This window comes from Canis lupus, chromosome 12, assembly GCF_048164855.1.
Source record: "Canis lupus baileyi chromosome 12, mCanLup2.hap1, whole genome shotgun sequence".
NCBI lineage: Eukaryota > Metazoa > Chordata > Mammalia > Carnivora > Canidae > Canis > Canis lupus.
In genome coordinates, this window is record NC_132849.1 from 25,715,222 (window position 1) to 25,738,464 (window position 23,243).

The window sequence follows — 23,243 nt, forward strand, 5'->3', positions numbered from 1 at the left end:
GACTTCCCATCTTCCCTCTTTTCCTGCTGCTTTCTAGGCAGGGGAGGCTTTTCTTGGTGATGGCAGGTCCCAGGGCATCCTGACTCCTTTTTGGAAAGACATCTCGTGTGCAGACTTCGGTAGCTTTGGTGCTGGGGACACGCTGAGGTGGTACATCGGTTTTGGGCGGGGGGTCATTGGGAACCAAGGGTGTTTCGAGGGGCCCCTTACTGCCTGAGTGACTGAGCCCAGGCCTCAGACAGGACCTGGTGGCTCCTGCTGTTTATGTGGACTGTACCCAAGCCCCAGAACACATGAGGCAGAGTCTCAAGCAAGAACTCCTGCTCCGGCTGGATCCAGCCACCTGTGTCCCCAGAGTGTCTACCAAGGGGCACTGTCCCAGCTCTGTCCCCACCTGCATGTACATAGTCACCCCCACTGGGGCCTCAGTGTCCACTTCTATAAGGTGAGTTGTCATCAGAAGTGATTTCTGAGGCCCTTTCGGGTTGAGTTTTCCAAGCTGAGGTCACCTTAGCCCCTTTTCCTGTCTGAATGAATACATGTGTCACTTTTAACTTACCCTGTGCCCTTCATGGGCATTTCACACAGATCTGAGGTTGCCCACAGGAACTGCTGGGACCCCCACGCGGTGTGTCCCAAGAACACTGATAATACCTGAGGTTCTTAGAGCCTAGATTACAGGTCTGACATGGTGCTTAGGTCTTGTGATGGATCACCTCGTGACTCTTCCCACCAAGCCTTCGAGGTGGGTGCTGGTGCCGTCCCATTGCCCTAATAGTGAAGTTGAGGTTCAAAGAACTTGACCAGAGTCCCTTAGCCAGTAAGAGAGGTGTGTGTGTGTGGGGGCCCTCTGGCCCTTTCCTGTCCTGCCTCCCACATGGAAGTGGGTATGTGAGAAGAGGTTCTATTGCCAAATCTTCCTGGCCAAGTTACTGAGTTAAATACCATTTGCCTTCAAAGCCCATAGAATCCATCTATGCTGGGATAAAAGGGGGGGTGGGTGGGAAACCACCATCAAATTCCCTTCTAGTCATAAAAATGGATGCAATTTATTTTTTCTGGCATTCCAATTACATAGACGTTTGTCGCCAGCTGTTTGCTCTAACACAGAGTGTTCTCTCAGCTGCCGTTTCTGCTCTCACATTTGACATCATTAGTCCAAAAGTCTGGCAGGGCCTGGGTTGGAGGGATCATTGGCTGGGGAGCCTCACAGGTGAGCTCAGAGCCAGCTTTCCCCGGAAGGCGGAACTCAGTCCTCTGATGTTCCCCGGGTGGTCCCAGCGGGTGGGGGTAGAGGCGGGGTGCTGCTTTCCCTCCTCTCTCACACTCTCCTCACCTTCCCTCCTGTCCCCATCTCCAAATTGCTCCTCTCTGGACATGCACTCATACATTCCTCCCTTCACCCCAGCATGCTGTGCGTAAACGAAAACCCGGAGTCTCGGGCATAACAAGACAGAACCAACCAACCACTCATGATCAGAAAATCACAGAGACATGGGAAGACCCCTCTGATGCTTGAGCTGATCACCCTTGGGGATGCATACATCCTTCAGAGAACCCTTTCCTCCCTAGGCACCTCTTTGAGCCAGAGTGTCCCTCTGGAAATCCCTGCAGAAGGTCAGTGACCCCTGGCCCAGGACCCCGGAGAAAGGGTATCTGTGTAGGTGGGTGTTAAGTTGGACCTTACCATTCTTTTCAGTTCTCTGAAGTGCTGGCATTGAACCTTAAGGCATACAAAATCCCAACAGGGAGAGAACCTCAGCAAGACTGTGACATAGAATCACAGTATAGAGCTTTGGGGCCAGAGACCTGAGTTTGAGTCCTGACACCGGCACTTACTAGCTGTGTGACCTTAACCTCTCTGATTTCTCCTTCCTCCCTTCTCTCATCTGTAAAATGAGAACCCACATGCCTTCCTTGCCACCTTGCTGGAAGAATTAGACAAGGTCCCACTTAAGAAAGGGCTGGTTTCTCAGTGAATGCCAGAGAGGAAATCTCAGGAATTTATAATAGTAAGGTAACAAGTTCATATGTAGAACCCCATGAAAGAGTATCTCAGAAAAGGGCAGTGCCTGGGGTGGATCAGTCATTCACTGATCAACCAAAAGGCAGATAAGGATGAGCAGTTCTGAATGGAGGACCCCTCCCTCTCTAGCACTTCAGCCCAAACCCCTGGTCCTGCACCCATAAGGGGAGGGGAGTGTGCAGCCAACCCAGAAATTCCCCGGGCTTTTAAAGTTCATGGATTCATACCAAAAAACATGCATGTTTGGTTGGGCACGGTAATAATTCTAATAAACTCTCGCCAACAATCGTGTCAACCAGGGGGTAAGTGCCCACTGTCTGCCAGACACCTCACATACATTATCTGCGCCTCATATCACAGTAACCCTGCAAGTTAGGACCACTCCCCCCCATTGCACAGAGGGGAACCTGAGGCCAAGGGTGGGGGGGCACTTGCCCAGGGCCACATAGCTAACAAGTGGTGGAGCCCTTTGGAGCCTGTGTCTCTTTGGTTTCAAACTCCATGCTTCTCACCTCTGGAGACCTGTGGGGCCCTTGAGCTCGCACGCTGCCCAGCGGGGTGGCCCGCACCCACAAATGCCGGGTGCAGCGCCTTGCCCCGGAGCAGCAGCTCTTATGTAAGCAGCTGGGCTGCAGCACGTGGAGGCTCCATTTAGCTGCAGGGAGCCAAGAGCCCACTGGTGGTGGCGCTGGGGGTGGCGCCGGGTGGGGTGGGGGGAGGCCGGGGGTGTCATCAGCTCTGAGCACCCCCAGCGCTGCACCGCCAGCGAGGCCTGACACCGGGTTAAGTCGCCTGGCGGCCTCTGGCTGCAGCTGGGAGCACGCCTGGTTCCCATTCGGGGCGCTGTGGTTTTGATTAGCTGTTCTGCGAGGCGGGCCTGGTGGCGGAGTCCATGGGAGCTCCGCTGGAACAGAGGGTCCCCCGCCCGGCCGCCGCGGCCCCCCCTCCTGGCAGCCCCAGACTCCAGATGTTCCGAGCGCTCGCTGGGAAGGCCTGCTGGCGCCACGGAGGGCAGAGGGCAGGGAAAGCACGCGAGCTGGAAGCCCAAGCACTCAGTCACCGCAGGCCCTGGCAGCCCGCCCAGCCCGCTGCTGGCACATTCCCCAGCTCTCCCCTGGCCATCTGTTCCCAAAAAACCCTTTCAGAGCCTCATCATCACTCAGGATACAACAGCGCGAGCAGCTGGTTTGGAGGCAGAAGGGAAAACCGTGCAAAAGGTCCTTTGTGAGAGAGGAAACTCACTTATGAATAACAGGGCTGGACGCCGTAAAAGTTGGCGGCTGGGATCCTTGTTTCTCAGGCGCCGCTGTTTTCTCTGGACTTTTTATCTCTGGTTTTTATTTTGTTTCCTCTCGTTTTCTTTTTATGTTGTTTCTCCCTCCTCTTACACCACTTACGACTTTTGTTTCTCGTCTAAGGTGCCTGAAGACCACCTCATTAGTTCTCCTGGACGCTGCCAGACTCTCTTCCTTCTCCAAACTGTTAAAATTGGGCATAGTTGGAAGTGCCTGTTTTCACAAAACCTCAGCTGGAGGGAACAGACGGGAAGGAAGGTGCCCGGGAGGGCACGCTGTGGGCAGGGCCCAGGTCGTCGGTGTTCAGGGCTTGGACAAGAGGCGCAAAGACACCAACAGCGTCAGGGGGACAGAGTGGGCTCGTCAGAGAGCGACACGGAGATGCTGGGGGAACACAGTGGCATTGATAAACACCCTTGTGCTTGGGCCCCTCAGCTGATTGCAGAATGACATGAAGCCTTTTTTAAGAACTGGCTGCCTCTGCCAGAAGCTTCTGGGAGATGTCTGCCTGGAATCCGGGCATCTCCTGGGAGCAGTCACCGGGTGGCCTGTCCAGAGGCCACGGGGTGCTGGGGCAAAGCTGGCAGCTGGGACACCAGCATTGGGGAGGAAGGGAGATGGCGAGTCTCTGCCCGCCTTCCTCACAACCCTGGAGCCCGGATGAGGAGCTGGAGTCAGGCGCAGGAGGAGGCTGGGAACGGGATGCCTCCCGAGTGTCAGAGGCTGATGATTTCATGTGGGAGGGGTGCACACAGGTCAAGGCTAGGAACTGGGGGGGTCTCCCCTTTCCTTTCTCAATTCCCTGCACCCCTTTCCCACTGTCCCCCAACCTGCCATCCCAACAGTCCCAGAAGCTCAGGAGCCCCTCACCACAGCAGTGGGAAAAGCCTGATGTCCCGCATGGGTGGCTGCCTCCCTTAGAGGCCAGGGACTCTGGGCATTGGAGGGCGTCTGTGTGTCTCATCTACACTGTACCCAGTCCCCTGCATTCATTTCTGTGCCCACTTTCCCCTCTTCTTCCTTCTCCATTTTAGTTGGAGAGAGGCAGCTCTGGAAAGGCCAAATATTTATGTTTATTGCAATTTCAGAGCCAGTAATCTCACCATCTGAAGGGCTCAGAGCGGGCTGAGACCCACCCTCTCCACTTGGTCTCAGTGGGCAGGTGTCTGGGTATGGACTCTGAAGCCAGCTCAGCTCTGCCCTGGGGCTGTCTGTGTGACTGGGTGGCCTTGTTCAAGTGTCCTATCGGGAAGATGCCCAGCCTGCCTCCCAGATCTACTCAGGAATTGATGCACAAACTATGTGAAATTGTTTTTGTTAACTCCCTCCTCCCTCTCATGTCTCTGCCTGAGAAATTGGCCTTCATGGGGCCAAAGATAAGGAGGGCCTGGAGAAAGAATGACTACTGGCCCCAGGCCTCTGGTTATAGTGTGGAGTCGGCCCAGTGACCAGAAATTGCTTTCCAGCCCTGTGGCTTCCAGAGGACAAGGGAGGTGGGACAAGTCTGCCCTGCCTACTGCTCAACCCTGAGCCCCTATACCCAGCACAGTGGGTACAGGCCTGGATCAGAGGGGTGCCAGCAGGCCCCAGTCCCTTGCCCATCCTTGAGCTGGTCATCCACTCTCCACGTCCCTGCCCTAGCAGACCAGAAAGTGGTTCTAGGGGAAAATATTAATCCTTGCCTTCCTTGAGCTTCCTAGTAACCCTATTTCTGTAGGGAGCTATTCTTTCTTTCAAGACCCTCCTGTTCTCCGCCTGGAATTGACAGCCACCTGGGACCTGGCCCAGCTGCTCCAGCTCAGCGGGCCCCCCACCTGAGCCCCTCCTGACAGTGCTGCCAGAAGCCAGGTCTGACCACCTCACTCCCTGCTCAGGACCCTTGGGGGCTCCCCCTAGGCCGTGGGTGGAGGCCACACTCTTACCCCTCAGTGACCTGGCTCCAGCTGGTCACTCCCTGTGTCCCAATTTATACTCTAGCAACAAGGAACTCCTCGCCCAAAAGGGCTATTTTTGGCCTCTGTGCTCATGTCCCTTCTGCCTGAAATGCCCTTCTCCCCTGTCTGTCTGGCTAACTCCTGCTCTTTCTGGAAGGCTCAGTTCCTCCTGGAAGCCCTCCCTGACCCCTGCCGGGTCTCCTCCTCAGGGCCTCACAGCATGCCTCCTCGGCATCATGGCCGCTCTGCTGCCTTCACCTCGGGGATGTGTCTAGGCTAATGCAGGAGCGTGTCTTGTGATACGCTATGAAGTAATGATATAAGATGTTGTATTATGTGATATACTGGAGTTCATGCTATGTCATTACCTCGTATTTTTAGCTGGTACGTTATACGATAAATTATGTGATACGTAACCCCAGCACTACGTTACATTATGTTATACGGTGTTTGTGTAGTGCCTGCTTCTCTAACCAGACTGGGGGCCCTTTCAATTTGCTGTCCCAGCTTCTGGCAAATAGTAGGCCCCCAAATAATGATACTACATTCCTTTAACTAAAATCCACATAGCTGGCGCTGAATATTCCTATGCTGATGACCAAGACTCTAGGGAGGGGTAACCTAGGGGCTTCAGGACACAACCAGGGAAATGTCCTGGTGCTCCCTGAGGCCCCTGTTTGGGGACTTTGTATCCTTGTCCTCTTGAATCAGTGAGGAAAGCTTTGCAATGCAGATCAAAGAACCCCCTCAAGCAGCAGCTTAAACTAAGTAGGGGCTCCTGTTTCTCAGGACAGGTGAAGGGAAGTGGCTGCTCCTTGGGCTCCAGGGCTTCTTCTTATGGTCTAGTCTGCCTCATGGCTGCATAGTAGCTGCCACAGCACTGAGAACTTCATCCTCCTGCTGCATACAAAGGCAGTACAGGGACTTTGCTGTTTGCTGGAAAGAACATTTCTCCTCATCAGTTCAGTCACCGTGCCCAGACATCCCCTACCTACCCTGGAAGAAGGGGTGCTCCCCCTGAAATTGAGAAAGACACAGGCTCTCTTGGCCAGGAGTGCAGCAGGCTTAAACAGCCATATGGCTCATCCTGGATGATTGACCCTGATTTGTGACAGTGGTTCTCATCTCAGTGGGGCTAACCAGCATTACAACCTTAACCATAGTTCCAGAGCCCCACTTCCATAAGCTTGTTCACTCTTCACCATGACTCTGCAAAGTGAGCACCAGTAGCTCCATTTTCAGCTGATAGCACTGAGATTAAAAGAACCTGAAGGACCAGGCCAGGCCACTAGTGACCTTGTACCTCTCTGCACTGTGCTTTATAGTTTGCAGAGCCCTCTTGTGTGTATTACTCACTTGACTCATACAGCAGTCTACATGCACATTTCTTACCACAGCAGCTAGATTGGGAGGCTGGGACCCAGAGGTGAAGCCACCCACCCAGGTCATACAGCTGGGCAGGCCCGGCAGGGCGAGTTAGACTCCTCAGCTCCAGGACACAGGTGCTTCTGAATCTAGACCATCGATGTCCTCTGCTGCCCCCAGGGTGGGAGTGTGAACTGCAGATGGTGTCTGCCAGTACAAGGCCCTGGGGCTGAGAGATGTGGTTCTGAGTGGCAGCCCAGCCACTCATGAGCTTTTTGATCTCAGGCACTTGCCTTCTCTGAGCTCTGCTCCACCTAAAGCATGGAGGAAAGTGGCCATGGGTGAGCAGGCTTCAATGAAACAATGTCTGTGAATGGGCTTTGTCAGCTGGAAGGGGTTCCTGGGGCACCAGGAAGGTGGGCAGAGGGACCCCCAGCATCCCCTCCCTACCCAGTGATTTAGAAAATGGATACCAGACTGGGCTGCCCACCGAGGACTTGATGCCATTGCCAGGTAGAGGACACCCCGTCTGCTGTCGTGTGTGTACACACACAGGTGTCCTGGAGTGCCTGTAGGCACCGTCCGTCAGGGTCACACGGAGGGGGGCTCCTACATGGGTGGGTTGAGTTCCTGTCTAGGGGGTAGAAGATGCTGCTGAGGATCACCCGCCAACTCCGTGACACAGTGATGCTCTCCTGCCACCGCATCCCCCCACCCCCACACACAGGATGCAGGTGGACAGCCAGTGTGGTTATTTGCAAAGGTTGACCCACTTAGACCCACCGACCCCCTTCACATATACACACAGTGATTCTTACTTGTTCAGTCTCTTTAGTTATATAAGCAGAAAAAGATGAAGAAACCATGAGGGCCCTGCACATTTATTTAAGAATAAATACTTTTGACTGTTTCCTATGTACCAGGCATTGTTCTAGGTGCAGGGTCACTGTGGAGAACAAGACAGAGGCCCCACCCGGTGGAGTGCAGAGCTCCAGAACACAAAGGCCATGCATAAAAAGCTCATAGGAGAGCCCTGGGAGGTGGGGGGCATTCTTCTGAGCCCCTTATTCTTAATCTGTGCATAGCTTTTATGAGCTTGACTCCCTGGTGCCTCTGATCAGAGCAGCTGAACAGAAAGAACCTATTGAAGTGGGAGACCAGCTCCTGGAGCAGGTGCTGGCGACAGCACCCGGAGTCACAGCCAGTGGCCCGATGGTGTGGGAAGAGACAGAGAAACAAAAAGAGCAATGCCAGAGATTCAGAAGAGCCAAGAGCCTTGTGTCATTTAGTGTTGGGGGAAGGGGCCCCAGAAGCCTTGAGGACCTGGGGAGTCTCCAGTGGCCCAATGTTTTTGGGCTTGACCTTGGGTTGTCAAGAGGAAGCTAAAGTACATCCAGTAACTAGTCTGACTACAAATGCAGGGAAGTGCATCAATTATTGGGAAGGGACCTGTCCAAGCTGTTTGGCACAGAAAACACGAGGCTTCCTTTCTCTAAAGAAATCTGCTTCTGTGGAAGGGCTGGTTCTAGGATGTCAGCGTGGGGAGGGCAGGGCTCCTTGTCTGTTTTGCTCATTGCAGGATCCCCAGGGCTTCAAAGGGAGCAGGGCATGGTCTAAACACTCAGTAGATATATGCCGAATGAGTGGAAGAATGGAAGCAGAGGGGAAGGAAGGGTTTCCACTTGTCTTTCACAGCCTCTCGCAGGCGGCTCCTCTGTGCCCAGTACTGAGTGAGAGCTAATGGACAAACAGCAGGGAGCCCCCAGACACACAGACACACACGTGTGGTCTGACTTGTGGCTGCCCAATGCTGAGTACTTTGCATTGCCACCATTGTGTTCAAGCTGTAGATTACTGTTATTACCATTTTATAGGTGAAGAAACTGAGGCACAGAGAGGTTAAGTAACTTGCTCAAAGTCACACAGCTGGTAGACTGGGGAAACCAGGATTCAAACAGAGGCTGTGTGATGCCACAGCTGGCACATTCAACCCCGGAGCTGTATTGCCTTCAAGAAGGTATTTTACCCATGCACGTGGGTAAAATACTCGTTTCTTTTCCTGTCTTGGCCTTTCCCTTGTGCAGCTGGAAGCTACTTTTGTGATGTCACTGATGGACAGGGTAGCAGTGAGTAAAGAGCCTTGATCAGAGATGTCCCACCCTTGCCTGGATTCCCATAGTGCTTCCAGAATCTAGCTGAGGGGTCTAGGGATGGTGAGAAGGGGGAGGAGGTGTTTTTCTCACCTTAAAGCTGCATTTGCACAGTTTTTTGTGGAAGTCACTTGATTTGGGGGGGCTCTCTGGGGACTTCATGACCACCTGTTGTTTCCCTCACTGGTCCTGAAATATCCACAACTAGACTCCTTCCTGGGGGTCTCCTGGACAGGGAGTCTTTGCAAAGGCTTGCTGGCCAGCGCTTGAGCATGAAATGGCTTGTCTGCCTGGTGCCCCATCACTGGCTGCCTTCAGTTGTGGTAAGGACTGGGGAGGGGGGCACTGAGAGACGCAGAGGAGTGACAGGGAGCCATCCCCAGCTGGGGAAGAAGCAGGCCTGACAGGGACCTGTCGACACAATGGCTAGATATGCATGTCTGCGTGTAGTGTGTGTGGGAGCAGGGGGGAGAGGGGAGCAGTGAGGGTCATGGATCAGAGCCCACCGAGAGGCGGGGCCTTCCTCACCTGGCCAGGCCACCTGTCTGGCCAGCTGTCTGCTCCCCTCGAGTCTGAGCGCCTCCTCTGGCTGTGGGGCAAGGTCATGGGCTCCTTGAGCTCCTGGGGTCTGGAAGAGCAGTGTGTAGCCAAGTGGAATTGGCTGGACAGCATCACAGAATGGGAAGCAGATGGGAAGCTGCGGCAGCTGGGCCTCCGGCCCTCTCTCAGGCCAGCTCGACCCTCACAGTGCCTTGTGCTCGGGGTCGGGGCCGAGAAAGACAGATAGGCTGACGGACAGGGAGAGAGAAACAAAGGAGAGGCCAAGAGAGAGTTGGCACAGAGATGTATAGGGGAAGCGTGGAGAGGGAAACTGAGAGATTGGCAGCCAGAGAGAGTGGCCTGTAGCCCAAGAAGGCGTCAGTGTGGCAGGGGCTGTGGGCTCCCCCTCTTGCAGGCTCAGTGGGCTCCTTACAGGCTCTGATCAGGGAGTGCCAGGCCTCCCACTGCCTGCCACCTTTCCCTTAGGCTCACGGGACAGAGACTGAGATTTTCTTAGAACCAAGGAAGGTGGCAGCTGAGTGGATGGCCTGGGGACCTGCCAGTCCAGCTTGCCAGTGGAGAAGCTGAGCTCTCCAGAAAGTGGTCATGGGGTCTGTCTTGCCCTCCTGCCTCCCAGCAGTGTGGCCCTAGGGAAGCCAAGAAACTGTGCCAGCCTCCCTCTCCTCATCTGCAAAATGGGAACAGCAGTGGCCACCTCCTAGGGAGTAAGAGCACATGCAAAGGAGTGTAGCATGGCACCTGGCACGAGGCCACCCTTGGTCAATAAATTGTAGCTCTAAGCACTAATTCACTCCCTTCTGTCCTTAGGCCTAGGAGGACAGGGGTGCTGAGGATGACGTGGCCCCTTCCTTCCCTCAGGAGCCGGTGGTGGAGGTGCTTGGGGTGAGCGAGGGGATGATGGCAATCATACCAACAATAATTCGTGGCGGGGGGGATGTAAGAGTTCACATACAGTGCTTCAGGAATGCACAGGAGAAGCACACTTTTCTCAGCCTGCAGTGGAGGTGGGGGCTGAGCGGTTGACACTGGACTCTGGTTATCCCTGATTATCCCTGACTGGGGAACAGCAGGGACCCAGCCCCCAAACCCCACCTTCCTGGAGTATATGGTCCAGCAGGTGGGAGTAGTTCCCAATAGGACTTTGGGGGCAGTGTGGGGTGTGTGGTCAGCGCTCTCTCGATGCTGGCCCAGCACACCTGGGACTCAGCTCTGCCTCTGGCATCTTAGCACAGGAGGGGAACCCAGGGTCACCTGCTCTCATCCCCATTGTCTGATATGGTGGTTCTTTCTTACTGGTAGGAAGGTTCTTCTGTTTATCATCAACTGGCTCAGGTTCTGATGGATCCACTGGCTTCAGTGAACGAAGGGCTTAGACTGCCAGAACCACCCATGCTCCCGGGCTGAGGGGCTGGGGCGCCCTGGGCAGACAGCTGTCCACACACTGTAACCTAGAGCCCCTGGCAATCTCTGTCACTCCAGTGAAGAACGAACACAGCAGGGACCAGGCAAGTCGGCAGTGCGTACCAGCAGCAGTGGTTTCCAGCCTCACCCTGGAGTTACATTATCAGCTGCCCCAGGGCAGGGACTCTGACCCCTTGCTTGTCAAGAGGCTGGCACCCAGTAGGGACTCAGTACATCTTTGTTGAATAAATGAATTCTCCAATTCATGGTCCCTAGCAGGATTCTCCTGGCTCACCAGGGGCTCTGGCCCATAACTTTGCAACTCTTAGATGGCTGGGACCTCAGAGGGCCCTCCCAGCCCGGACACAGTGGGATCCTTGATTCACACCATGCTCCCGCCCTCGGAAAATAGCAGCCAACTCCAACTGCTCATAAATTTCCTGCCTGTCACCCCTGGCGCCCAGGCCAGGCAGGGCGGGAGGCACTGGGGGTGGGCTGGTCCATACCTGCTTCCAGTTCCCTGGGAAGTTGGAAGGCCAGAAGCCCGGGCCTGTGAATGTGCCCAGAATAACCTCAGCAGAGCCTGGCCTGCGGAGATGTGAAAGCACGTGTGCCAAGGCAAAGGCATACTGGCCAGAGCATTAGAACACAAACACCAGCTTACGGTGTGGTTTGCACAACCTAATTCCACTTGCATAAAATTCTCTACTGGCGGCAAGGATACGTAAATCATAAACATTAAAAAAATAAGTAAATAAATACCCAAACCAACAACAAATACTGTATAGTTGTGTCTAAGCCTGAGAAAAGTAAAGGAACAAAAGTCAGCCCGTGTTACCAGGGGTTTGCCCTCAGTGGGGAGATTGAGGTGATTGAGATTCTTTTTCTTCTGTTCAGTCTTCTGTATTTTCTAACCTTTCTATGATTAACTGGTACTACCTACCTAATTTTGTAAAACTTCACTGCTTTATTGAGATCACATCAGGTTCACCCACTGAAAGCGTACAACTGAATGGTTTTTAGTACTTTCACAGCTCTGTGCAGCCATCACTACAGTGAATTTTAGAACTTTCTTCCCAGGCCAAAAAGACACCCTGGATGCTTTAGCTATCACTTCATACCCCACAGTCTTCCCTGCCCCCGACCCCCAGGGAGCCACTAGTCTGTGGGTTTCCTGGCTCTGGACATTCCGTGTGAATGGAATCCTAGAACACGTGGTGTTCAAGACTGGCTTCTTTTGCTTAGCATGCTACTTTCAGGGGCCATGCACATTCTAGCCTGTATTAGTACCTCCTTCCTTTATTAAGGCTAATATTCCATTGTATGGATGCACCACACTTTGGTTATCCATTCATGAGGTGAGGGACATGCCTTATGTAATTTTAGAAATGATGTCTTGTTTTTTTAAATCCATTGAAAGCAAATTGGTCAAGATTCATGTAGGAAAGGCGTTAGGGTTTGAAGCCAATAGCTAAGAAAGAATTCTTGAGACGTCTTTGGTGCAAAAAGGTGGTTTTATTAAAGCGCAGGGACAGGACCCATGGACAGAAAGAGCTGCACCAGGGTCATGGGGAGTGGCCCATTATAGACTTTCAAGTTGGGAGAGGGTTATGGACAGCATAAGAGGTATTTTGGCAATAGGGTCTCCAGGATTTGAGGGAGCTAGCTATTATTAGGAAAAGGTCATTTATTACTGTTTAGTAAACCTTCAATTGTGACTCTTCAGATGTATATCATGGGTTACGTGCTTGGAGGGTGATTGCCAACATATATCTTGAGAAGTACAGATAAAGGAAGTTTCCAGGGAATTTCTAGATGTTCAAGTAGATTTATGGGATCTTGGGGGTCAGTCTAAGATTGCCTTTTGCCCTTAACAAAGTATTAACATCAAGGCAACTGAGTCCCTAGAGGAATGTCACTCTGCCTATTTCAAGAACTTGTCAATGGGCTGTAGGGAGTAAAGATATTTAATAATTTCTCTTCTGCCTTTGTTTCCCACATCAAAAATGACAGATGGTTGGTTCAATGTGACTTTTCCTGATTACTTGAGACTCTTCAGCCTATGATGCCATTTTATGTTTTCAAATACATGTTAATCATATAGAGGACCCAGTTCTTTGTGGGGACATGAGCCAGCACCTTCTAGTGCCTCTGGGGTGTACCAGGCCCTGCAGGGGCATGGCTCCAAGGTCTCATTGATTCTTAGCAACTGGCCTGGAAGGTGGGTACCATTACTGTGTCCACTTTAAAGATGGGGAAATGGAGGCATGGAGCGATGAGCCCACCTGCCCAGGGCACCATGGCCTGCCGACTTTGGGGCCACTGTGAACCCCACTGTTCTGCATTTAGAACAAAATACCCCATTCCCAGCCCATAGGTTGGTGTACTCAGAAGTGAAAGATAAAATAATACCTGTGGGTCTCACTGTGTCCTCCCCGCTTGTCTTTCATATTTTTGTTTTAAAATAACATTGGAGGGGATCCCTTGGTCGCTCAGCAGTTTGGCGCCTGCCTTTGGCCCAGGGCGCGATCCTGGAGTCCCGGATCGAGTCCCGCGTCAGGCTCCCAGCATGGAGCCTGCTTCTCCCTCCTCCTGTGTCTCTGCCTTTCTCTCTCTCTCTCTCTCTCTCTCTCTCTGTCATAAATAAATAAATAAATAAATAAATAAATAAATAAATACATAAAAATATTTTAAAATAAATAAAATAACATTGGAAATCTGTTCTTTTTAGGATAAACAAACAAAACCTGTCAGGATTTCAATTTCATTGGATCTTCTGCACATGGAAGGCTATATCCAAAGTGCTAAAATATATAAAAGTGGATAATTAGAAAATAGTAAAAAATAGTCAAGTAGGTAAAGTGGATTGAAAACGAATGTAAAAATCATAAAATGAATTTAAAAGGTAAGATGCCTTAGAAGGCAGATTAGTCATTTTTAAAATGCCCCTAGCATGGTAAAATAGCAGTGCAGTTACACAGAAGTGATCAAGAGAGGAAGCCAGTCCTCTTAAAGCCAGAGACAGACTTGTAAGCAGAAGAGGTATAATTAGAAAGAAAAAAAACAGGAAGTGAACAAAAGCGAGAAAGGTGTGGAATTGTTCGAGGATTCATGACAAATTACCCAAACTTTCCCTGAAGTGTGGGCCTATTTACAAAAATGCTGAGTTACGTTTGAAACAGGAAACATATTCCAGGTATAAAAGCTATAGTAAATAAAATGCTTGTGACTGGAAATATTTATTCGCTTGTTCAACAAACATTTATCGAGATGCACCCGTGTGTCCAGGCTGTTCTAGGCTCCGAGGCTACATCAGCAAACAAAACAGACCGTGTGAACGCCCGGGTGGCTCAGCGGTTGAGCATCTGCCTTCGGCCCCAGGGCCTGATCCTGGAGTCTGGGAATCGAGTCCCAGGTCGGCTCCCTGCATGGAGCCTGCTTCTCCCTCTGCCTGTGTCTCTGCCTCTCTCTCTGTGTCTCTCTCTCAGTCTCTGTCTCTGTCTCTGTCTTTCTGTGTGTGTCTCTCAGGAATAAATAAATAAAATCCTAAAAAAAAAAAAAAAAACCAGACCGTGTCCCTATCCTCGTGGAACTGGTGTCCTGACTCCATGTGACCTTCTGGTACATGGACAGAACAAAGGAATGGACAGATAAAAAGATGATTTCTAAGTGTAATAAATTCAACCACTTTGCCATACTGACTAAATCACCTCCCTTGAACTCAGCACGACAGACCCAAAAGGGACCTGAGAGGCCATCTTGTCTAGTCATGTTCAAAGTTTATTTTTCCCGCAGAACCTGTTTAAAGGGTATCTTTTATGGTAAGGGGCTGGGATGTAGGGGCTTCTTAGGGCCGTCAGCCAGGAGCCTTTCCCAGCTGTACCCAGAGCTTTGGCCCACAGAGGAAAAACCACCCGCAAAAGACCAGAGCTGGATGGAGTCTGAGAGGCCCTCTCAAGCTGTGCTTCTTACATGAGGTGACACAGGCTGTTGCCCCCGGTTCCATGAGAAGGGGACTGTAATATGGTTGTCACAGTGAAGAATATTTGCCAGCCCTCTTCTGTATTTGTAATTACCTGCCTGTAATTAATACACACACACACACACACACACACACACACACACACCCTGCCCCTTCTGAAGGGGTATCCATGGGCTTGTCTCCTATCCCTTATGCATAACTGGTCTATGGAAGAAATCTGAGAGAGACTGCACCAACCTGCTGCCTCTACTGGGCATTTGGGTTGGGATGCTGAGAGACTGGGCCAGATGGTGAGGCAGGGAGGAAGCAGACACTTGAAGTTCAGGGAAGGGCCACAGATTGCCTCAAGGTGCACTTGTGATCACAGGATCAAATGAATTCAAAAAACAATGAGTAAATAAAGCCAGGCAAATTTCTTTACTGCAGGACTTCTCAGAGCCTTTAATATGCTAACATATATAGTGACTTTCCAAGTTGGAGCCGAGGTCTATGGTGTTTCCTAAACTCTTGGGATCTACCTCACCCATCTATGTTCTCCACAGGGCCCTTTGGGGAGAGTGCATGTGCATGTATAGTATTTGTACTTGCTGTAGAAGTGAAGGAATTAAAGCACAGAGAGGGAGTGTGAGTTCCCCAAGGTCACAAAGCTGGTTAATCACAGAGGAGGTCCTGGCACCTTAAGGCTTCCTCGTATTCTTCCCACCACACCCTATTTGACATAAGACTTTCTTGATGGCTGGTGCCTGTGTTGGGATTCCTGTGCCGAGGTGGATGGTGGGAACACAGGTCCAGTGTAGACACCAGGGGAAGGGTGGGATGGAGAATTGAGGGTCAGGCTTTGGCGAGAGGACACCCGTCTCACCTCCCTTGCTCTTGGTTGCCTTTGGGTGGTAGTCATGGCTTCCACGGGGTCAGAGAGCCAATAGAGGGCTTGGGACAGGGCCCCGGCGCCCCGACGTAGTGGCCAGTAGGACAGCTCGGGCCTCCTGCCGAGCCCGCTTTCTGCGCCTTCCCAGACCGCAGGCAGGCTGGACAGAAAGGGCCCGCCCAGGCAGCTAGCGCCCGGCTGACGCGGGCTGTAAATCACCCTGGACCACAGACCCTGTGCCATCCCCTTGGGTTTCCTTCCCGCCTCTTAATCCTCCTCCTCAGACTCGGTAACAGAAAGCAGATTCCTGATTCCTGCCGGGCCAGCCGTGCACCGCATCGTGGGCTCAGAGGGCGTGAGCCCGGACTCAGCACGTCGAGATGCTCCCGCCTCCTGCGTTCCTTTCTCCCTTCTCAGCCTCTCTTAGCTGGGGGACACCCCCTCTTCCTGGCCCAGCTCTCGCCTGCCCTCCTCGGGACCCCCTCCCAGCCTCACCCCGGCCTCAGCCCCTGGCTGCGGGCCAAGCCCAACGTCCCAGGCCTGCGAGGCTCGCTGGGGCCTGCGGTTGGCAGGCCCTCCAGAACCGTGGTTTGGCTCCGGCCCGGCTTCCCCAGCCTCTGGTTCAGCAGGAGCAGCTTTTCTGTGGTCGAATAAACATTGTCGATCTGGATTCAGATCCTGCCGTGGCCAGCGTCTAGCGCTGCCCCTGAACCAGCGATAGCTCACCTCTGAGATGGGGGGGAGACAAGAAAGCCCCCTGGCGTGGCGGAGGTGCCTGACAGATGTTTTGCTTCAAAAGCAAGTAATGTAGCTGTTTGTTCAGGGTCATTGCAAGAATCACAGGGAAGCAGTACGTGGAGCTGCTTTAGTAGGAGTGTGCTGTGCCGGGTTGAGGCGCCGCTGTTACTCTGGCATGTTCCTTCTCCAAAGCTCTGACCTCCCCTGAAAAAGTCCCAGTAGCCCCTGTGACCTCTCCCTGTCTCCTGTCCCTTCCTGGTAGCAAGTCACACCCCGTGGTCACTTTCCTCATGAGCAACACGAGGTCCAGTTGCCAGAGCGAAAATCCCAAAGGTCAGCTCTGCAAGCAAGGCATTTAAAGATGGGCTGACCTAATGGTTCCCAAACTGTGTACCTTGGCACCCTGGGTTCTCAGAGATGTCCCATTCACGTTGGAGGGAATGCACCCTGTGACCACCACCTTGCCCTCCAACCGTGTCCTCCCTACCCTGCCCCTCTAAATACATGGGACCGTGTTTATCTGCTTTCTGTGTTAGGGGTCCACAGGTCAGACTTCATTTCTACTGCCTAAGAGAAAGTTTGAAAATTACTGACCTGTTCCAGCTGTGTCATTTTATAGATAAGAACACTGAGGCCCAGAGAAGTTATGGGACTTGTCTTAGGTCACCCAGCTGGTAGGTGGAGGGGCAGCACCTGGAGTTGGCCCCTTGACTCCTGGTATAGTGCTCTTGTCTGAACAGTGTCGGGGAAAGAAGCTGCAGATGGCCATTCCCATGGGGGGCAGGCCTGCCTCTGACATGCCTCAGAGGTGTGACCCGGAGGATTGTGTTATCAGCTCAGGTGTCCCTGAGCTCCCGCTAGCCCCAGCAACCCTGCCCATTTCCTCAAACCAACAAAATCAGCAGTGGCTCTGAAATGTAGAGTGAGGGGCACCTGAGTGGCTCAGTCAGTTAAGCATCTGCCTTCAGCTCAGGTCATGATTTCAGGGTCCTGGGATCGAGCCCCACATTGGGCTCCCTCCTCAGTGCAGAGTCTGTTTGAGATTCTCTCTCTCTCTCCCTCTTCCTCTGCCCCTTCCCCATTCACACTTTCAAATAAATAAATAAAATCTTTAAAAAAATAATAAAAATAAAATACGGAGTCAGGAGGAAGGGGCCAATGTGGGCTCTGGGGGCAGCCAGTCCTGGGTTCAGATACTGGCTTGTCACTGAGCCCATCAAGATGCTGTCCCCTGCCTGGGCCACACAAGTCCCTCCTGGGGCAGCAGCTAGGAGTAAACGAGAGGAGGCGCTAAGGGTGCCAGCACCTGGGGCCAGTTGGCCTTTAGGAAATAGCAGGCAGGAGGGCATGGTTTCTTCTGATGGTTGGTTGTTTCTTTCAGGAATGACTGGCCCCAGGCTAGACCAAGGATGCTGCTGCAGGCCCTCTCTGGTCAAGCCTGAGGAGAAGGTGAGCTCTCCAAATCCAGCCTTGTCTTCTTCTCCAAGATGCCGCCAGATGCTCAGACCACTGCCTCTCAGGGTGGGGCAGGGGCACACCTGCCTCCCTCTCACCCTCCTGTCCCCCCTCAGCCACTCTGGTGACTCCGCACTTTGCCCTCTGCCTCGTAGGGAGGGGAGAGCTAAGCCTCCCCCTTGCCCCGGGGCTGCAGAAATTCATTGCCAAAGATTCCACAAAGACATTGAACAAATTGTGGTGATAAAACCCCACGGTGAAAAGCCACACCATGGCTCTATGACTTTCGCTCCTCCTATTGCCTGAGTTCCATCCCAAGCCAAAGACGAGTCAGCAATCCCACTGGAAACTCATGGAAGGGATGCACATTTGGTGACCATTGGAAGTGCTCAACCCTCTGACCTGGAACTCTTTCCCTACACCGGGCCCTGAGCTGGCTGGGTACAAGATAAGCCTTCGGGGGGTTATGATAGAGGGCTGGGGGTTCTTGTATGGAGTAGGATATGAGATCCTGGCCCTCTTCTTGCCCCACCCCCAATGGCTGCCCAGGCCTGTAACTCTGATTCTCAATGTTCCCTGGGTCCAGGCTCCCTAAGCCCTGAACATCATGACAAAGGAATAAGAGGGGGAAGAAGCAATATTGACCACCCTGTACCCCACCCCAGGGGCTTGCCCCATGGAGGTGACTTGCCTAAAGGGTCTGTGCTCCCCAGCCAGCCCAGCCAGCTACTCCTTGCCTGTGGCCCACCCTCCTGGCTGGGAAAACAAGATGGTGCCCTGCATGAAGGCCAGTAGTCTGTTCCTGGTTATGTAGGGGGGCAGAGAGGGGGAAGGGACCAGGGGAATGGGCCAGTAAGTTGGGGAGGGCAGGGAGGCATGTTCAAAGCCAAGGCCTGTTCCTTCCTTGTGCTCAAAAGGCCAAAGCTGTTCACATCTGTGCTCAACCATCTGCTTCAAATTGAAGTAAAAGCCCCAACATATAAAGAAAACACCTGCTCGTGTTGAATGGATTCTGTGGGTGACCAGGACTTTGGCTGGTCAGTGGAGGGGCGGTTGTGGGGAAGGGGAGAGGCCAGTCTTGGCCTAGAGGTTGAGAACCCTTCAGGAAGTGGGCAGTGTGTGAGTGCATGTTGTCTGTGTGTGTCGGGGGTAGGGGGCCCTCACCATGGCCTCAGCCTGGACTAGTAACTAGGAGGCCTGGTCTGAAACGTGGGGTCCTCTTTCTACATCACACCTCAATCTATTTGATGAGTTTATGAGGTGGGAACTGTAGTTTTAATTCCATTTTACAGGTGAAGAAACCAAGGCCCCAAGGAAATAGTGATGGAGCTGACCCTCCAGTCAGGGTGGTCTCACACCAAATCCTGTGCTTTTACCCCCTTTTCAGTCCCATAGTCCAGTCCTGGACCAAAGTCTTTGTATCACCTTGTCACACCACTTCACCTCAGTGGGCCATTGGGGATGGGGAAGAGGTAATAGGATAAGAACGAGGACAGGACTGTCAGGGGCAGGGCTGGCCACAGAGAAGGGAGGTGATGAGGAAAGAAGTTGCACTCCTGCAGGATGCATGTTAGTCACTTAATTCAGCTCAGGGATGCCCTGTCTTGTCTGCTCCTGAGGCTCCTGGGCTGGGGCCAGAATGTCTGCAGGCCCCGCCAGCAGATAGGAGCCTCCTCCCTTTGCACCAGTGTTTTCCAGGCACAGCCTTTTGCCAAGGACCAGGTTGTTGGGCTGACCTGGATCTGGGACAGGAGCAGGGGACACAGATGGCTCAGGGCACTGCTCAGAGCAAAGGTGCCTTGGAAGCCAAGCAAACAGAATGGGCTTGGAATGGGGGGATGGATAAGGAAGGTTGGTCACCTGGGGCATCTGGGTGGCTCAGTGGGTTAAGTGGCCAGCGCTTGATTTCAGCTCAGGTCATGAGCTCGGGACCCTGGGATCAAACCCCAAGTCAGGCCCTGTGTTCAGTAGGGAGTCTGCTTGAGGATTCTCTCTTTTTCTTTTTTTCTTTCTCCCTCTCCCTCTGCCCTTCCACCTGCTTGCACTCTCTTTCTTGAAACAAATCAGAAAGAAAGAAAGAAAGAAAGAAAGAAAGAAAGAAAGAAAGAAAGAAAGAAAGAAAGAAAGAAGAAAGAGAAAGAGAGAGAGAGAAAGAAAGAGAGAGAGAGAAAAAGAGAGAGAAAGAGGAAGGAAGGAGGAAGGAAGGAAGGAAGGAAGGAAGGAAGGAAGGAAGGAAGGAAGGAAGGAAGGAAGGAAGGATAGAAGGAAGGATAGAAGGATTGGTCATCTAGAACTCCAGGCACAGTCACAAGCCCCCCTCACTTGTCTCTCTGAATTTCTGAATAATGCTGGTGGCACTTCCTAGGGAAGCAGGACATGTGGACCAATCAGCATCAAGATTATTGACATAAGAGGACACTTTCTGTTACTATAAGGTGAGAAGGTACCCCCATCCTGCTGCCAGGGGACCAGATCCATGCCCCTACTACCCAGAAACAACCCATGGCCTCCACTGCCCACCCCTCTCTTGTTTTTGGACTTCACTATGTACTTGCCTCTCATTCTGAAGCATCTATTGATCATCAGCTGCTTATGAGACATTAAGCTAGGTGTTGGCAGTAGAGAGATGGGTCTCACATAGCACCTGTCTCCACAGAGGTCCTGGTTCTCTACAGACAAGCAAATATTATGATAACAGTCCAATGTCTAAGATGTTTTTGGGAACTTCAGGAAAGAAAAACACTAACTCTCCCTGGGCAGGTGTCTGGAAGAGCTTTCCTCCAAAGGACCCACAGGAAATGGGTCTTTAAAGCATGAGTTGAAGTTTTCTGTACAGAGGAATGGGAGAAGGACTTTCTATGCATAGGACTACTTAGCCTGAAAGGACATTGGAATCACCTAAGGAGATTATTAAATATTGATATGAAGTATTTATGCCAAAGTCCCATCTCCAGAAATTCTGATGTATTGGTCTGGAGGGTTACCTGGGCTTTGGGATTTTTAAAAGCTCTATAAGTGATCCAATGTGCCAGCAAGGTTTAGAGCTGCTGGTTTAAGTGAGCTCAGGTCTCAAGAAAAAAAAGCAACTTAGAATCACTGATATGGGATATAGACTGGGTCAAGAATGTGGATGGATGTGTACTTGTGTGTGTGTGTGTAGATGTGTGTGTGTATGCACACACAGATATGAATAGGAATGATTAAAAGTCCATGCTTTTCTTTTTCCAGCTTTTGCATTAGCACAGCAGCTTGTGTTTTTGCACACACACACAGAAACATACACTCCCTCTTGTGTACACATGCACACCCGTATACGTACTTGCATATATTCCCAGGGAAGGGAAATACATTTGAGATCGATTCAGATTTTATCAACAATCTTTAAGACAGTTCTACGTAAGCAACCATGCAAGAAGACCCTCGCCAAAATAAAAATTGTCAAGAGCCACTCTCTTCATGCCCCAGTCCCGCTGAGGGCTTGGTCACAGAGTCCCTGGAGGTTTGTCTGTGGCACACCCTCCTGCTTTGTTTGCTCTGGCTCCTGGTCCCACATGCCCGTGATGGCTCATCAGTCGCCAGCCACAGAGCGCCCCAGGGTACCCGCGTGAGTGTGTACCTCTGTGTGTGTGCTGGTTTCCTGCAGCATGCGTGCTTCCTGCTCTCTGCAGGACAAACGCTACAAAGCTCCAGGACTCGGAGCTTCCAACTCCACTGAGCTTTACAAGACCCTCCAAACCCTGTGCACGAAGCTGCACTGCTTCCTGGTTCCAGCCTCAGACCATCCCAGAAGAGAGGCTTAAGTCCTGGGGAGGGCGGTCCACAAGTCCCAGGGCCCCCTTCTGGGCTCACAGCCTGGCCAGGGCCCCGGGTTGATTCCGTCTCACCACTCCGTTCCCCCTTCTGTCCCCATGGCCCACTGCTCTGGCCTGAGTCCTCCTCCCCTCCCTCCACCACCCTGAGTCCCCAAAGCCCTCGGCTATCCTATCTGTTCCCCCTCACCACATCCCCCCATCTCCCCTATCTCACCAGCCAGTGAGGAGGAGGGGCAGATCCCAGGAGTGGGGAACTAGGGAGCTGCGTGTGGGGACTGTGCTGGGAGCTGGAGCAACAGACAGAGCCCCTTGGTGCCCAAGATCCAGGGCGGCGATGTGGGCGCCACTAATTAGGCAGAGGCAAGTGCGGTGCGGGGGTCTGCCAAGGTAGGCCAGCTGGGGGCTGGACCGGGCACTGCACTTGCCTCCTCTTGCCGTGCTGCTTCCTGAGCCACAAAGTCATCACCGTCAGTGGCCCAGCGACAGTGCAAGACTTGGACATCTCCAAGTGTTTCCTCGAAGAGGATCTGTACTGTCATTCTCACCCTGACCTCTTGCTGACCTCTCAACCCTCCTCAGGGGTCTGTTTCCAGGTTCCAGGAGGACAGGGAGGTATGGAGGGGGCTCTTGCCTGGGGAGCATGGGGGAGGGGGCGAGGGGAAGGGCAGCTGGCTTCCTCCTCCACTACCCATCTTGGTTTTCACCTTGGCACCTGTCTCCCCTCTGAGATCCCTGGGCCCCAGACAAGCTCCGTCTGCCTTCCAGAAGCCATGCACCTCCAAGGAACTTGGATTTATACCGAACAACCTGGTTTCACAGATATTTGGGCACATGTTGAACCTCCAGATGGTGCTATGAATTCCTAGAGGGCCGAGATTGGGTCTAATTCACTTCCAAATCCTCGAAAAGGCCTTGCAAAATGTATATATTGGTTTCTCTGTTAAGTGAATAAAAAGTGGAAAATATGGTGATTCACGCATTTATTTTCTTCCTTCCACAAATAACTACCAAGCAACTAATTTGTTCAAGACCCCGAGAGAATGGGACACAGGCCTTTTCCAAAAACCTCAAAAGAGGCTCCAAGGGAGAAGGTCCAGAGCGGAGTGGGGCTCGGGCTTGGCAGCTTCTTGCTGTTTCTGCCGCTGAGCCTTTGGGAACTGAGCCCCTGGCAGAGGACCCCGGCGGGGCACAGAGCAGGGCACCCCTACTGACCGCCTGGATGCGTGAAGGAACATCCGTGGTGGCTCGGGGTGGGGGTGGGGCTGGCCCGAGGCTGCCCCGAGGACGGAGCTCCCACACCCACTGGAGCCCATTGAGGGGTGCTCCCTCTTTCCCTCCCCGGGGGAGTTGCGGTGGGAACACCCTCAGGCCAGCCTCCAGGGCAGTTGGGACTCGGGCTAGGTCGCAGGCCGGCCTTCCTCGGTGCTCTTCGGGCGCGTGTGGCGGTAGAGACCCCTGTCCCAAGCCCCCCTGGGCGCCCCGGGCCAGCGCCAAGGCCAGGCTGCCGCGCCGCCCCGCGGACCTGTCCCGAGCGCTCCTCCTCTCCTCCCGCGTCTCCAGGGTCTCCCCAGGCCCCGTGACCCCCCGCTTGGCTGCCCCGGGTGCTGGCCAAATCCCAGGCTCCTTTTCTCTGCTTGCCCACGAGAAAAAACATTC

The 23,243-nt window shown here is 52.8% G+C and overlaps 1 protein-coding gene across 6 annotated transcripts in view; it reads left to right on the plus strand.

Moving 5' to 3' along the window:
• The window catches only part of ATOH8 (atonal bHLH transcription factor 8), a 34,961-nt gene extending 12,403 nt beyond the window's left edge, over nucleotides 1-22,558 (plus strand). Inside the window, exons 3-5 of one of the 6 annotated variants that reach the window (XM_072770071.1) lie at nucleotides 10,139-10,213; nucleotides 10,631-10,836; nucleotides 17,702-17,834. In XM_072770071.1, the coding sequence (XP_072626172.1) occupies nucleotides 10,139-10,144 (6 nt within the window). In that variant the 3' untranslated portion in view covers nucleotides 10,145-10,213; nucleotides 10,631-10,836; nucleotides 17,702-17,834. The other 5 variants (XM_072770072.1, XM_072770067.1, XM_072770068.1 and 2 more) reach the window with 5 other exon arrangements.
• Nucleotides 22,559-23,243: the final 685 nt, after the last annotated feature.